Source organism: Tasmannia lanceolata, unplaced genomic scaffold (assembly GCF_043159265.1).
Source record: "Tasmannia lanceolata isolate RefF3 unplaced genomic scaffold, GAP_Taslan_0.1 ptg000015l, whole genome shotgun sequence".
Taxonomy (NCBI): Eukaryota; Viridiplantae; Streptophyta; class Magnoliopsida; order Canellales; family Winteraceae; genus Tasmannia; species Tasmannia lanceolata.
In genome coordinates this window covers 12745948-12760683 of record NW_027518692.1, presented here as the reverse complement: position 1 = coordinate 12760683, position 14736 = coordinate 12745948, and the positions used below count along the sequence as shown (strand labels likewise).

Here is a 14736-nt window from a genome sequence, read left to right as displayed (position 1 = left end):
CTATCCTAGTTGATCCTGATTCGACATTAGAAGTATATTGATTGTTCCTCAATAACCGAATACTTTTTTCTGTAAAGACTGCATATTTGATTCCATCCATAAATCCATTTTCTTCCCTATGAGTTCCAGTATCGATAAGAATTCTAGTTCTTACTCTTCATATATGTTATGGTATGAATAGACCATACCAATTCGTTACGTATGGATGATGAGATTTCATTGATACAGAGCCAATTCCAATAGACTTATTGGACGTTCCCATTGGTGTGCATCCAGCAGGAATTGAACCTACGAATTTGCAAATTATGAGTTGGGCGCTTTAACCATTCAGCCATGGATGCTTAACAAGGATTACAAGTGATTTTGTCTCATTATCAAAACACGGTAGTGCAAATATCAGTAGCCTATATTCTGATTTCTAATCTAATCTCATTTGCCTTTCAGTCTTTTGTGAAGGGCTGGGATTAATCTCTCACTAAAAAACATGTTTTTTAATCTCAGGCATTAACAAAAGAGTGAAAGGTTGATTTTTGGTGAGGTTATTTTTTTTTTTTGATCCTCATTCAACTTTTGTGAACATGTGACAAAGTTTCGTCGATCTTATGCGAGTGATATTAACACTGTTAGGAGGAGCAACAAAGTCACGAGTCACATGAAAATTCCAAATTTCTTGTCGCTTCTTAGGCCATGTCTGGCAACCATGAAAAGTTTTTCATGATAGTTTCTCCGTGTGGTTAGACTAGAGTAGTTTGGGTGGGAGTAGGAGAGAGTTGAGAGGGCACAATGAGTAGAGGGTGAAGAGCCAAAAAAAAGAAAAAAAAAGTAAGGAAAAAGTCTATCATATTTTTGGGAGAGTTTTTTGTTTGCCGGTTTTTCAGGCTTTTCTCACCCTCTCCATCCACAGTCCCTGTCATATCTGTCCGTCTCCTAACCTCTCTCACCATAAAGGTAAGCTAATATTTTAGGGGAAAAAAAATTCATGGTAGCCAAACATGCCCTTAGGGGCCCGTTTTGATACAGGGAAAATTATTAGTCGAGTGGGCACAGGAGTTTTAATTGACTTTGGAGGGCAAAAGGCAGAATTAAATAAGAACATACGAAATTATATAAGTACATGCGAAAATATAAGGGGGTCAGAGTCCACAGGGGAGTTTTGAAACTGTATATTCAACAAAGCAAGGAGTGCTGTTATCAAAATAAGATCATAGAAAAAAGGTAATCTGATATGATAGGCCCCACATCTAGTCTCACGTGAACACCGTGAATAGTAAATACTGTATATACTGTGAATAGTTGTTGCAGGCAAGAGAGGGGGAGAGAGATTATGTTTTTACAGGGAGGGTGGAGAGAGTGATGAAGGTGGAAATGAGGAAGAGGAGTCTCGTTTGTGTCCAAATTTGTCGTGGGGTGGAGATGTCTGTACCCATCACAAGCAGTTGAATTGTATATGAGTTGGAAAAATAGCGTGTCCTTGGATGAACTCATCAAGGCATTTTTTTAATATTTCCCTTCCTCATCTCACCTCTCTCTCAATCCCTCTTCTTCAAATTAATCTCCTCTGCTTTATCTTTTTTACCTCTTTCTAAATCTGAAAGAAAAAACCAACAAAATTTTTGATCTTCTCCTTTTAACATTCATGGTTCTCTGAGGGAGAAAGTCTAAGAAATTAAAATTAGAATGCTAGGTCTTAAACCTCCTGAATCAGTTTATTCTGAGTTTATTGAAGTTGATCCTACTGGAAGATATGGCAGGGTATTAATTTTAGTAATTTTACCATCTCTTTGTAATTTTAGTTACTGTCACTCGATTCTTTTTTGCTACAAATTTTGATTTTTGGGTTGAATTTGTTTCTCTCTGTCTGCAGTACAATGAAGTGCTTGGCAAAGGAGCTTCCAAGACAGTGTATGATCTTATTCTCAAATTAGCCTACTGGGTTTTTGTGGGTTTTTTTTTCTCTGATTCTTTGATGTTTTTTTTTTTGGCATTTTATTGGTGGGTTTTAATGCAGTTATAGAGCTTTTGATGAATTTGAAGGGATTGAAGTGGCTTGGAACCAGGTTAAGCTCTATGACTTTTTGAGGAGTCCTGAAGATCTTGAGAGGCTCTACTCTGAAATCCATCTCCTCAAAACCCTCAAACATAAGAACATCATGAAGTTCTATACATCATGGGTTGATACTTCCAACAGAAACATTAATTTTGTCACCGAGATGTTCACCTCAGGGACTCTTAGACAGTAAGTCTGATGTGGGTTTTTACATGATATTATGATCTTTGGGCTTCATGAAATTTTTCTAAAGGATTCATTTAGCCGACCCCAACTAGTTTGGGACAAAGGCTTTGTTGAGTTGAGTTGAGTTGAGTATGATCTTTGGGCTTATTTGGAGTTATGGTGGATTTTGAGGCTTGAGAAGTTTTGGGTTTGATTTGTTGTTTGGTTTTGTTATAGGTATAGACAAAAGCACAAGAGGGTTAACATAAGAGCAGTGAAGCATTGGTGTAGGCAGATCTTGATGGGCCTTCTTTATCTCCATAGCCATGATCCTCCTGTGATCCATAGAGATCTCAAATGTGACAACATCTTTGTCAATGGGAACCAGGGGGAGGTCAAGATCGGCGACCTTGGCCTCGCGGCGATCCTCCGAAAATCCCATGCTGCTCACTGTGTTGGTGAGTACATCCTATCTTTTTTTAATGGATTTTGCCTATCTAAATCTTATCAGATCATTGATAGTATTGTTTGATGTGTTAAATGATGAATACGATTTTTATGGTTAGAATAACCCATATCTGTATTCTGATTTTTCTTTCTTCTTCTTTTGTTTTGGTTTCGGTATGAAATGTTGGACGAAATGTTATAAATCACTGAAACATTCCCGTACGAAATCATGTCTGAAATGGTTTTCTTTTTTTTTTTGAATTTTTTGCCCCCTTTCTAGAAATATCTTAAAGCAATCTCGTGGTTCTTCACTATTCAAAAGAAAAAAATATCGTGGTTCTTCTCTTTTTTGAGTGGAGTTGATTTTTGTCAGGATTTCTGTTGAAATGTCTTTGTATTTTTATCTAAAAAGCTTCATGTTTGGCATCTCTCAATGGAAACATTAATGACATCCCAAAATTCCGGGCAAAATCTTGTATTTTCCGAATCCAAATGGTGTTCATTTCGTTAGCAGCCGAAATCAAAATTTAAAACCATGGTTTTGAGACAATCTAATCTGTTCTTAGTGAATGATCAAACTTATCCAGTAAGAGCCATTTGCTTGGAAAGTTTATAAAATGCTCTGGTCAGTGTTTATGTAGTTTTATCTCTCACAGGCACACCAGAATTCATGGCCCCAGAGGTCTACGAAGAGGAATATAATGAACTGGTGGACATCTACTCGTTCGGGATGTGCATCTTGGAAATGGTCACCTTTGAATATCCATACAGTGAATGCACCCATCCTGCTCAGATCTACAAAAAAGTCATCTCTGTATGAACCCCATCTTGCCATCTCACACTGGCTTTTAGTTCCCTTTCTGTCTCTCTCTACTTGCATCTTATTTCGACTTAGGCGTTGTTTATGGGTGTTTTCCACAGGGAAAAAAGCCAGAAGCTCTCTTCAAAGTCCAGGATCCAGAAGTGAGACAGTTTGTGGAGAAATGCTTGGCAACTGTGTCCCGGAGGCTTCCTGCTAGGGAGCTCTTGAAGGATCCTTTTTTACAAATCGATGATTACAGTTCCAATTCAATGATAGATGAGTATCAGACAGAGATTGATGAAATTATCCCCCTTCTGAGGCAACCTCTATTCAACCCGCATCTCAGTAGCAACTCCCTAATCAATGGGTACACCAATAATTCCTTCCATGAAAATGAGAATGGTTGGGGATACGACCTTGTCGGAATTGAACCCCATTGTGTTGATTTCTTTGCTAAAGAGGAGGATGAGCCTTCTGCACATTTGGACATCTCAATCAAGGGAAAGAGGAGAGATGATGAGGGCATCTTTCTGAGGCTCAGGATTGCAGATAAGGAAGGTCAGTGATCTGAACTCTTCTTCCAATGTTCACAATTGTACCATGCATTGGGGTTTTCTAGTTTTCAATGTTGAATTATCTGATATGAAAGGAATTCACTGTGAAACAACCAATTACTCCAAAAGCTTAAGCTGTTAGAGTTGGTGGTATCTTATACTTCAACATCCCCTTCACGTGTGACACCTCTTTTTTGGGTTGGCCGTACACATGGATTTCTAATATCAAGGAGTTGTTGGGTTTTGAACCCAGGACCTGCCGTGAGGCAATAGCTCTGATACCATGCGACACAACCAATTAATCCAAAAGCTTAAGCTGTTAGAGTTGGTGGTATTTAATCATTTATACTTACAAACATTCACTATTGCAATTTGTTCTGCAGGTCGCATACGAAACATATACTTCCCATTTGATATCGAAATTGATACCGCATTGAGTGTTGCCACTGAAATGGTTGCAGAACTGGATATAACCGATCAAGACGTGACTAAAATAGCTGAGATTATTGATGGAGAAATATCCTCCCTAGTACCGGAATGGAAACCAGGGCCAGGCATTGAAGAAATCCCTAGATTCTCTACTTCGAGTTTCTGTCACCATTGTGCCTCTAATGGTTCCTCAAATGGTTCCCTTTTCGACTATCTCTCTTCCAACAATCAAAGCGGCAAGAATCCGCAAGCTATTCACTGTTGTCGCCTTGGGTGCTCTATGCATGGTCGATTTGAAGAGGTCACATACCAAGTCGAAGGTTCTGAACACTGTGTGACTGAGGGTTCCCCTTTGGTCTCAACCCAGTCAGACGACCTACGGTTTACAGATGTTTGGGCTCAACAAGAAGGCCCTGATTTGAGCTCAGAAGGATCGGAACAGACACATTCTAATGAAGAAAATGAACGACCGACTGAGTCAACCTCCGCCAAGGATGAGACTGTACTACATCTGAATGATCGCATAGAATCCAATGCAAGAAAATCTGTGCAAAAAGGTATTTGTAGTTCCATTGACAATGAATGTTTGGGAACCACCGAATCGGGTGACTGCTCGGCCAAAACTGTTCCTTCATCTACTTACCCTTTATGTAGTGATTGTGGAAATGAGATCAGACGGGAATTGAGATGGCTCAATGCTAACTATCTGATGCAGTTGAGAGAGCTCAGAAATCAACAGTTTGGAGGAACTCAGAAATCTCTGTGCCTGTCGGGAAAGCATTCTTACCCTTATTTTCCCCATGATAGCAGAAACTTTGATCACACAAACAAGAACTATCCTGCTAATATTACTAGAGAGTTTTATCGGAATAGCTGCCCCGATTCGGAGACCCAAAGGGCCCGACATTGTGAGGTGATCCGCGATTGCAGTCCAGAGCACATGTTCACTGCCAAGAGTTTCTATACAGAAGCCCTGGTTCCACATTCTCTTCGCCGGGCAAGATCCCTTCCAGTTGATGCTGTTGATGTTTAGATCTGTTAAGGCTCTTTAAATTTCTCCCATCACCCTCACACAAGTTATATATTTGCTTCTCTTGGATTTCTTTTAAATTAGCTGCCTCAGCCTCCATAGTTAGTAGGGTAACTGAAATGAATGATAAGGTGATTGGTCTCTGAAAACATGAGGAAAGATGTGATTCTTTTATGGCTTCTAGGGATGTCCAAAGTGATCAATTCGTTGAATTGATTTGACATGTGTATATTGCCCATTTACCTTAAATTACCCACATAGGAATGTAACAGGGTCTAGTCTCCCATTCCAAAGCTTTCAGAGTTCCCTTGAGAACATAAGTGTATCACAAGATTTTCCAGTGGCATGTATGTTGTGGGACTCAAGGATCTACATGAATTCTTTCCCAGATTCATCAGAGAATGTAACATATGGCTTCCTAGCTGTGACCGCGCAGGTATGACCACCTTATACAAGTGTTTTTCATATAATGATATATACATAAAGACACTTTTCGGTGCTCCCATGTTGGCATGTCAGGGGCTGTGTTTGTTGGATTGCACGGATGCCTCCTCCAAGCACCTTGGCTTACTGTGTATGTGCGGTTCGAAGAGTTCAGCCAATTTCAAACTCGTTGAAATTGTGGCCAATTTCGAATTCTTTCCCAGTTCAACCAGTTGCGGTTCAACGAGTTCGGCCAATTTCGACCCAAGTACCAAACAAACTTGGGTTTTATCAATGTCTCAAACCTGATTTTGTATCTCAGTCTGCCATTGTCTAACAAATGCTGTACTCCTAACAATGATGGTTTGAAGGGTTGGTTGGGTTTACGTATAAAGGAGGCATATGGCTGTTGAAATTATTCCATGCATTCAAAGGCAGGGGGAAACTCAGTGGGTGACACATGAAGCTTCATTTACAAAAAGGGTATGACTATGAAAGCCAATTTATATTAAATGATTATAGTTTTTTTTTAATGTAAAGTGAATTACAAAAGGAGCTGTTGGTGATGGTAGGGATGTCTCTTCGAATGATTGAAGTCTTTTTGTTTCTTTTTTTCCTCTCACTGTCATGATGATACAAAGCACTTCTGTTTTTTGTCTCTTAGGAGGCCTGAGAAACTGAAACATGGCAGGCCAAAAAGTTATTTAGGCACAGATTCCTTTTAACTTTTAAAAGTGCATTATGTTAAATTCAACCCAAAAAACAAGTTACAGGAAGTAAAATTAGATATTGCAGAACATATCTTATCTTCATTGTGTAAACTACCCATGCATCTTCTTAGAGGAACCCCAACACCAACAGCTGCTGCCCTTTAAACAACCTGAGACCCCCCAAGGCTCTATCTTAGCCACAGATCTACCTAAGGCTCTATCTTAAGAAGGGAAAAGTGTTATTAAAATATCTTCTAACTATTAAATGCTTGCCATCCCTCTTAATTGTTGGATCTTTTTAAAATATTTTAATTTTTAAAATATGAAATTATGATAGGATGTTTTGATTATTCAAAAGACACTTATTTTGAAATATCTTCTAATTTATTAAATGCCATCAGGCCCTCTTAATTGTGGGATATTTTTTGAAATATTTTAATTTTTAAAATATAAAAATAATAGGATGTTTTGATTATTCAAAAGATACTTGTTCTTTAAAAGGGTCTTTGTAATAATTCAAAAGACACTTGTTTTGTGAAAGGGTGTTTTAATTATTTAAAAGACACTTATTTTTTGGAAGAGTTTTTTTAATGTGAAAGGTTTATTTTTTTTCATTCAATAAAATGAGATCCCTAAGCTTCCATTTGTTAGAAGGAAAAGGACATGAAAACACATTTTACATGAAAATGCCCAGTCACAAAATAAGTATAGTTTGCGAGTTGAGCCTCTAGCTCATTGATATAAAGGCTTTGTTACTCAACCAAGAAGTAGGAGGTTCAATCCCAGATGACCTACCAAAAAAGAGTATCTTTTGAATAATGAATACACACTTTCACAAAATAAATATCTTTTGAATAATCAAATCATACATTCATAAAATGAGTGTTTTCGAGTAATCAAAAAATGCTTTCAGAAAATAAATGCATTTTGAATTATCAAATCATTTTATTTTTATATTTTAAAAATAGATCCAACAACAACCCTTAACTATTTTTTAAGTAGTGAGAATAATACTAGAATGTTGAAGTCAATATATCATGGGAAATGTTATCCGCACTGCCGTATTTTGATGAGGGCACTCCTCACTTTATTAAAAGTATAGTATGGCCCACACCATAGGGTGATCCAAATCGTCCGTTAGATGGGCCACAGCCTAAATAGGTTGTGCCCTAAAAAGCATTTCCATAGGTTAATACTAACCCTCCGATCTGAATGTTAGAGGGTTGATCCTAACCTTCTATAGATCGAAGGGTTAGGATCAACCTATGGAAATGATTTTGGCCCATCTAATGGACGGTTTGGATCATCCTATGGTGCAGGCCATATCGTACTTTTAATAAAGTGAGGAGTGCCCTCTTCAAAATACAGTAGTGTGGATAACATTTCCCTACATCATATATGACTGAATCTACTATTTCAAATAATAATGAGATGTTTGGCCTTGATCTTAATTACCTTTGGAATTCTCTGTGGGAAGGCAACAATCACAATATATTGTAGGCATTGCTTTCGTTGATGGCTTCACATTCTATTTACTTTGGTCATGCGTTTACTTCGTAATTACTTTAGAACTATACTAGTCCTCTTTGCATAGACAAACTTATCAGGAGCACTTTATGAACTTTTAATGCTCCGACCTTCTCTATAAGTCTGTTAAGGATTAGAAAGTTCAACTTCTTACATTGCCAAAGTACTAGTTCATTGACCTCAAAAATTGGATTTTGATAGGTGTTTTCTCACATCCTCTTATATGATCAATATACTAAAAATAGCCTCCTGCTACATTTCTAACGAGTACATTACTTAGTTGATCTTTTTCAACTCTTACGTGTGTCCTTATCAAATGACATTTTGTATTTGAAAACTAGAGTACTACTGCTAGAAAAATGGGATTATGCTTTGGGGAAACAAAAAACGGTCATCATTTATTGGAGCCACGTCCAGTAAATGACAAAGGAAGGGAGCTCAAATCCCCATAAAAGCAATAAATACATCTTGAAAAAGTCAAATCAACGGCCACATCATGCCCGTTTTTAATTTCCAAAACGGAATCCCGTTTTCAAAGTGTTTTCCTGATTATTATCATTAGAGAGTAGGCACTAACTCGGATGACTCATTTTAATTATGGGTACAAATCGCATTCCCCTTGAGGTTTCCCATATTCTTTCTCTTAATAATGCTTTAATAAGAAGGTATAAATAAGGGAGTATGAAGGTGGGAAATGATATCCTCACATGATGGATGAAACAACACAAGTGGGGGCCATTGTTTCATGATCCAAGACACTCAAAATCCTAGTCCATTAGACGATTCCAATCCTCTAATTTTTTGCAAGGTCTATTCTGTTCTGTTGGCCTCTTCCCTGTTGAATAGGTTATTTTCTATTTCATGATTGGTTGAAGTGTGGTTTTAGACAAGGAGGGTCCAAAGCTTTCAGAGAAAATTCCTCTTACCCACAAGTTTATAACAAACACCACGAAGTCAAACTATACGTGAAAATTACACTTAAGGGCTACAAATACCAATTTATCCTTGCCCTCTCAACCACATAGAGAGAGGGTTCCATTCTCTCTCATAAAGGTTTCGGTCTGTCTAAACCGATAAGGAGATAAAAAGAAAGATGGAAAGGAGGAGTTTGGGGATATTTTTGATATGCATGTTGTTGATGATAGGTTGGAGCAAAGCACAAACACAGGGAATATGCTATACTGATTGTTTGTATTACACATGCCCTCTTGTATGGAAACATTACCCATTAAAATGTCTCTTCGACTGTGTGGGCTACTGCCTTGGTGGCACGACCGTAAAGAAAAAAGGAGGAGGTAACTCAATTGTCATGCTGCCTAATATGAAAAATTACTAAGGCCCTGTTTGGGTTGCAAGAAAAACATTGTTGACAATTTTTTTGAGGAGATGATAAATTCGCACGCCCTGTAGGATTATTCGCAACCGTGTAATGTGAATTGACGTCAAAAAACATTAAAGTCTATTCACATTATCCTCCTTTTCGACACTTTTTGATGTCAATTCACGTTACATGGGTACTAATAATCCTAAGGGGGTGTGAATTTATCATCTCCTTTTTTTTCCCACAATTTGGAGAAAAATAATATGCTTGCTGTTAATTTAGAGTGATATGAAGTCCCTCTAAGTAAAAATTGAATCACGTGTTAAAATATAAAAAAAATTAAATAACGCCTCCTCCAACAGCTTAAGCTTTTGGAGTAATTGGTCGTTTCACATGGTATCATAGCAAAATGCCTAGGTTCAAAACTCCTTGATATTAAAAATCCACATGTAATGGCCAATGCAAAAGAGGAGCCACATATGCCACGTGTAGGCTAACCCTAAAAAGAGGGGCTACACGTAGGATTATTCGCACCCGTGTAATGTGAATTGACGTAAAAAAACGTTAAGTCTATTCACATTATCCTCCTTTTCGACACTTTTTAACGTCGATTCACGTTACATGGGTACTAATAATCCTAAGGGGGTGTGAATTTATCATCTCCTTTTTTCTTTTTCTTTTTTTCTTTCCACAATTTAGAGAAAAATAATATGATTGCTATTAATTTAGAGTGATATGAAGTCCCTCTAAGTAAAAATTGAACCACGTGTTAAAATATAAAAAGACTAAATAACGCCTCCTCCAACAGCTTAAGCTTTTGGAGTAATTGGTCGTTTCACATGGTATCATAGCAAAATGCCTGGGTTCAAAACTCCTTGATATTAAAAATCCACATGTAATGGCCAACGCAAAAGAGGAGCCACATGTGCCACGTGTAGGCCAACCCTAAAAAGAGGGGCTACACGTAGGATTATTCGCACCCGTGTAACATGAATTGACGTCAAAAAACGTTAAAGTCTAATCACATTATCCTCCTTTTCGACACTTTTTGATGTCAATTCACGTTACATGGGAACTAATAATCCTACAGGGGGTGTGAATTTATCATCTCCTTTTTTATTTTTATTTTCTTTCCACAATTTGGAGAAAAATAATATGATTGCTGTTAATTTAGAGTGATATGAAGTCCCTCTAAGTAAAAATTGAATCACGTGTTAAAATATAAAAAAGATTAAATAATGCCTCCTCCAACAGCTTAAGCTTTTGGAGTAATTGGTCGTTTCACATGGTATCATAGCAAAATGCCTAGGATCAAAACTCCTTGATATTAAAAATCCACATGTAATGGCCAACGCAAAAGAGGAGCCACATGTGCCACGTGTAGGCCAACCCTAAAAAGAGGGGTTACATGTGGTTGGTGCGTGTGTTGGGGGTGGGGGGGAGCCGACAAAGTGTGATTGTTACGAATCTAAAGAAGTAGGTTAGTATGGATTTAGGAGTCATGCTACAAAACTTAAGACTAGGACCGAGTTAGGAACCTCAACAGTGGTGGCCCGCCTACCTTACTATGGGAAACTATCCACCGATTCTCTCATTTAGGCCATGTCTGGCGGCCATGAATTTTTTTCATGATAAATAGGTGTCTCCAAGTGGTGAGAGAGAGAGAGAGAGAGAGAGAGAGAGAGAGAGAGAGAGAGAGAGAGAGAGAGATTTAACAGGGCACGATTGAGATGAGGGTCAGAAGTGGATAAAAATCAGGAAATTTCTTGTCATATTTTGAGTAGAGTTTTTTTATTCCTGATTTTTAGCCACTTCCCACCACTTGGAGATTTTTGTTTCCTGATTTTTAGCCACTTCACCCACCCTACCCCTCTCTAAGCACTTGGAGACAACAGTTTTTCATGAGAAAGAATTCTTGGTAGCCAAATGTGCTCATAGAGTCCCTAACAACATTCATCACTTGTAGCATTCATGACTTGTTAGGGAAAACCGTATGCTGACCCAAACTAGCTTTGGGACAAAGGCTTAGTTGAGTTGAGTTAAGAGAGAGAGAGAGAGAGAGAGAGAGAGAACTAATTACGCATGGAAGAACAATTAAGAAGTCTGAAAAACTGTGACTGTTTCGAATTTAAAGAAGTGGGTTAGTATGGATTTAGGAGTCATGCTACGAAACCTGAGAGTAGGACTGAGTTAGGAACCCCCACAGTACTGGCCCACCTACGTTGGTATGGGAAACTATCCGCTGATTCTCTCATTTAAGCCATGTCTGGCGGATTTTTTTCATGATAAATAGGTGTCTCCAAGTGGTGAGAGAGAGGTAGGGCGGACAGGAGAAGGAGAGAGATTTAAGAGGGCACGATTAAGATGAGGGTCAGAAGTGGATAAAAATCAGGAAAAATTTGGTCATATTTTGAGTAGAGTTTTTTTATTCCTGATTTTTAGCCACTTTCACCACTTTAGCCAGTTCTCACCACTTGGAGATTTTTGTTTCCTGATTTTTAGCCACTTCACCCACCCTACGCCTCTCTCAGTACTTGGAGACAACATTTTATCATGAAAAAGAATTTTTGGTAGCCAAATGTGCTCATAGAGTCCCTAGCAGCATTCATCACTCGTAGCATTCATGACTTGATAGGGAAAACCGTATGCCAAGTCATGAAAAACGGTACGCCTGACTAATTACGTGGTGAATGCTGATTGTTGGTTTCTCCCTCAGTCTTATTTACGAGTCCCATATTATTTTTCATTTAGAAATATGGAGACATGGTGTACCCATCTAACAAAATTCAAACTTACTCCATTATTATTTGCTCCGCCAAAATGTAGGTTGTGTGATTCTCTTTATAAAATAACATAGGGGAATGTCTTGGCAATTTGGTATAATGTCATTTCACAGCTCACTTTTTCAGGAGAGCGGAGCCATCTTACAGTAGAATTTGTCTTGTAACAATTTGACTGCTCTCTTCTCCAATCTAATAGTTTGTGTGTTGTTTGCAGGTCATCACGTACCTCAAAAGAAAAGATTGGTGTCATCACCATAACCGCGATGATGATGAAGAGTGTCAGGAGGTAAGTAGAAAGAACCACTGAAACTTGCAGAAGAGCCAGAGACCTAAGAAGTTTAGTCAGAGGATGATAGACACTCTTGGTTATGAGGTAACTGTGGTGCCTTTCATTGCCGGAGCCTAGCGAGCGGCTTGTGGGTTTTGCTGTATGTTTTTGCAATGGTGATCTTACTTTTCATTTTTAGCTTGTTGCTTTGTTTCCCCTATCCTCTTTGTGATAGGGTTTGCTTTCAATCCTCATGTATATCTTTTTATCCTCTTGTATGATTTCTGGTCGGGGTCTTGCCTAACCCCAGCTTATCCATTAAAAAAAAAAAAACCATCACCGCGATGATGCATCATAGTTGAACTCGTCCCTAAACCATATTTTTTGTTTTTTTAACATATCTACCTCAAATTATACAAGTGTAAATAGCTGACAAGAGAAGGATATACTCTTTGCCTCTAGGAATAAAACAGGGGTGCACCACGGTCCTTGAAGAGAAAAAGAATAGAAATAAAAAAAATGAAGGGAATGCTAAATGACAAGATACATGAGCGCATGTATCAAAACATAGTTGTGCTGAAATCATTTCCCAAAAGCAATGGCCCTTAATAGATTCTGGACTTAGAGTGAAGGTTCAGAAACCCTAATGAATCACATCTATCGGCCCCTCTAGCTTGGGGAGGCAATTCTACCCAACCTTGGAAGAAACAAATTTCCTTTGAGGAGCATCCTGAGTTTGCCAAAGCGTCGACCACAGAGTTGCTCTCTCGGAACTGGTTGCAGAATAAAGAGCTTTATTAGATGGCCTCCGCCTCTGCTCAACAATGGAATTGAAGAACATCATCATAGAAACAGATAGCAAGGTGCTAGCTGAGCTCATTGAAGGCAAGATCAATGTTTCTTGGTCCATCAAGTACCTAATCAATCTTTAATGGAGGAATAGATATGTAGACACCCCCATTTTGCTACGCTTTAAAAAGCAAAAGATTCGGTAGTATCATCGAGTCTTGAATCCGTATTTAGCATTAGATTAGGCATCCATGCATTTTAGGGTAGATTTCATTTCATTATGCGAGTTTTGAAGTTGATTCGCGATCCTAAAGGTCTCTAGGGGGTTCCTTTGGCCTTTGGAAGATGAAAGTTCAAGTTTCCAAGCAAATGAAAAAACCTGCTATTTTTAGAACTTTCAGGGTTTCCAACATTTTTGCCTATTTTGCACTGCAGGGGTATTTTGGTCATTCCCGATGTGTCTCGTTTGACCCCCGAGTTATATTTGAGAAATCTTGAGTGATTTCACAAATTTTGGAAAAAGCTGCTATTTTTAGAAACTCATGGGGTTCCACATTTTCATCATCTTATGAATATTTTAATCATTTCTCATATATCCAAAACCATATTGAGGGTACGGCTGATGGATTAGCAGTAATTTCGTAAGATTTGGGAAACCTGCTAAATTTAGATCTCTCAAGATTTTCTCTTAGTCTTGCACTTCGGGGGTATTTTAGATATTTCCAAAATATCATATAGGTCCCTAAGATTGTGTCTAAGAAATCTTGAGTCCGTTCATAAATTTTCAAAAATCTGCTATTTTTTAAATTTCTCAGGGTTTTCCCTAGTCTTGCCAAATTCTAGCACCTCGGGGTAATTTTGTCTTTTCTTGTGTAATTCTTTTGATCCCCGAAATATGTCTGAGAGATTATGAATGATTTTCTGAATTTTGGAAAACCTGCTAAATTTAGAATTTCTCAGGGGTTTCGCTTAATTTGGAAATTCTAAGTGTTGAGGGCATTTTGGGTATTTTCAGGGGATACCAAATGATCCTGTTTAATATTACTCACCGAAAGGACCCAATTTTAAAAGTTTCTATTTTTGAAGTTTGACCAGAAGGACTTCCGTTTTTAATTTTTCCCTTTAGAGGTGAATCAATCTGAGAGTATTTTGGTCGCATTTGGATGTCTAATAGTCAAATAGGGGCATTTTGGTCCGAAAAGTTGTTTTCCAAAAAAGATGGTCCGATCATGTGTGAGGGATGCACCATAAATGTCAAATGGGTTGGGTCCATATATAGAATGTTGAATTTAGAAAGATTTTATTGAATTTTTACGGAAAAACCCGAAACCCGTGTGAAATGGCCCATTGGGCTAAAGCCAACAAAGATGGAGCTCATGCGGGTTCACCCATATGGGTCGACCACCATGGTGGGCGCCCCACATGGCTGACCCACATGAGT

At 38.2% G+C, this 14736-nt stretch overlaps 1 protein-coding gene and 1 long non-coding RNA gene across 4 annotated transcripts; both read left to right on the top strand.

The window, feature by feature from the left end:
• The first annotated feature begins 1051 nt into the window (after positions 1 to 1051).
• On the top strand, positions 1052 to 6519 carry WNK1 (with no lysine (K) kinase 1). 3 transcript variants are annotated; one of them, XR_013255695.1, is made up of 8 exons: positions 1299 to 1752; positions 1865 to 1902; positions 2009 to 2236; positions 2450 to 2670; positions 3316 to 3473; positions 3581 to 4019; positions 4399 to 5910; positions 5994 to 6519. XR_013255695.1 is itself a non-coding variant. In XM_077398008.1 (7 exons), exons 3-7 carry the CDS (start codon positions 2151 to 2153, stop codon positions 5475 to 5477), a joined length of 1983 nt encoding a protein of 660 aa, XP_077254123.1. In that variant the 5' UTR covers positions 1052 to 1215; positions 1865 to 1902; positions 2009 to 2150; the 3' UTR covers positions 5478 to 6519. The 3 variants fall into 3 exon arrangements, 2 of the variants coding, with proteins under 2 accessions (XP_077254123.1, XP_077254122.1); XM_077398008.1 differs by lacking the exon at positions 1299 to 1752 and adding an exon at positions 1052 to 1215 and having other exon boundaries at positions 4399 to 6519; XM_077398007.1 differs by having other exon boundaries at positions 4399 to 6519.
• Positions 6520 to 9154: 2635 nt separating this feature from the next.
• On the top strand, positions 9155 to 12869 carry LOC143891662 (uncharacterized). The gene is made up of 2 exons (XR_013255422.1): positions 9155 to 9429; positions 12453 to 12869. It is a non-coding gene; the product is annotated as an uncharacterized LOC143891662 (long non-coding RNA).
• Positions 12870 to 14736: the final 1867 nt, after the last annotated feature.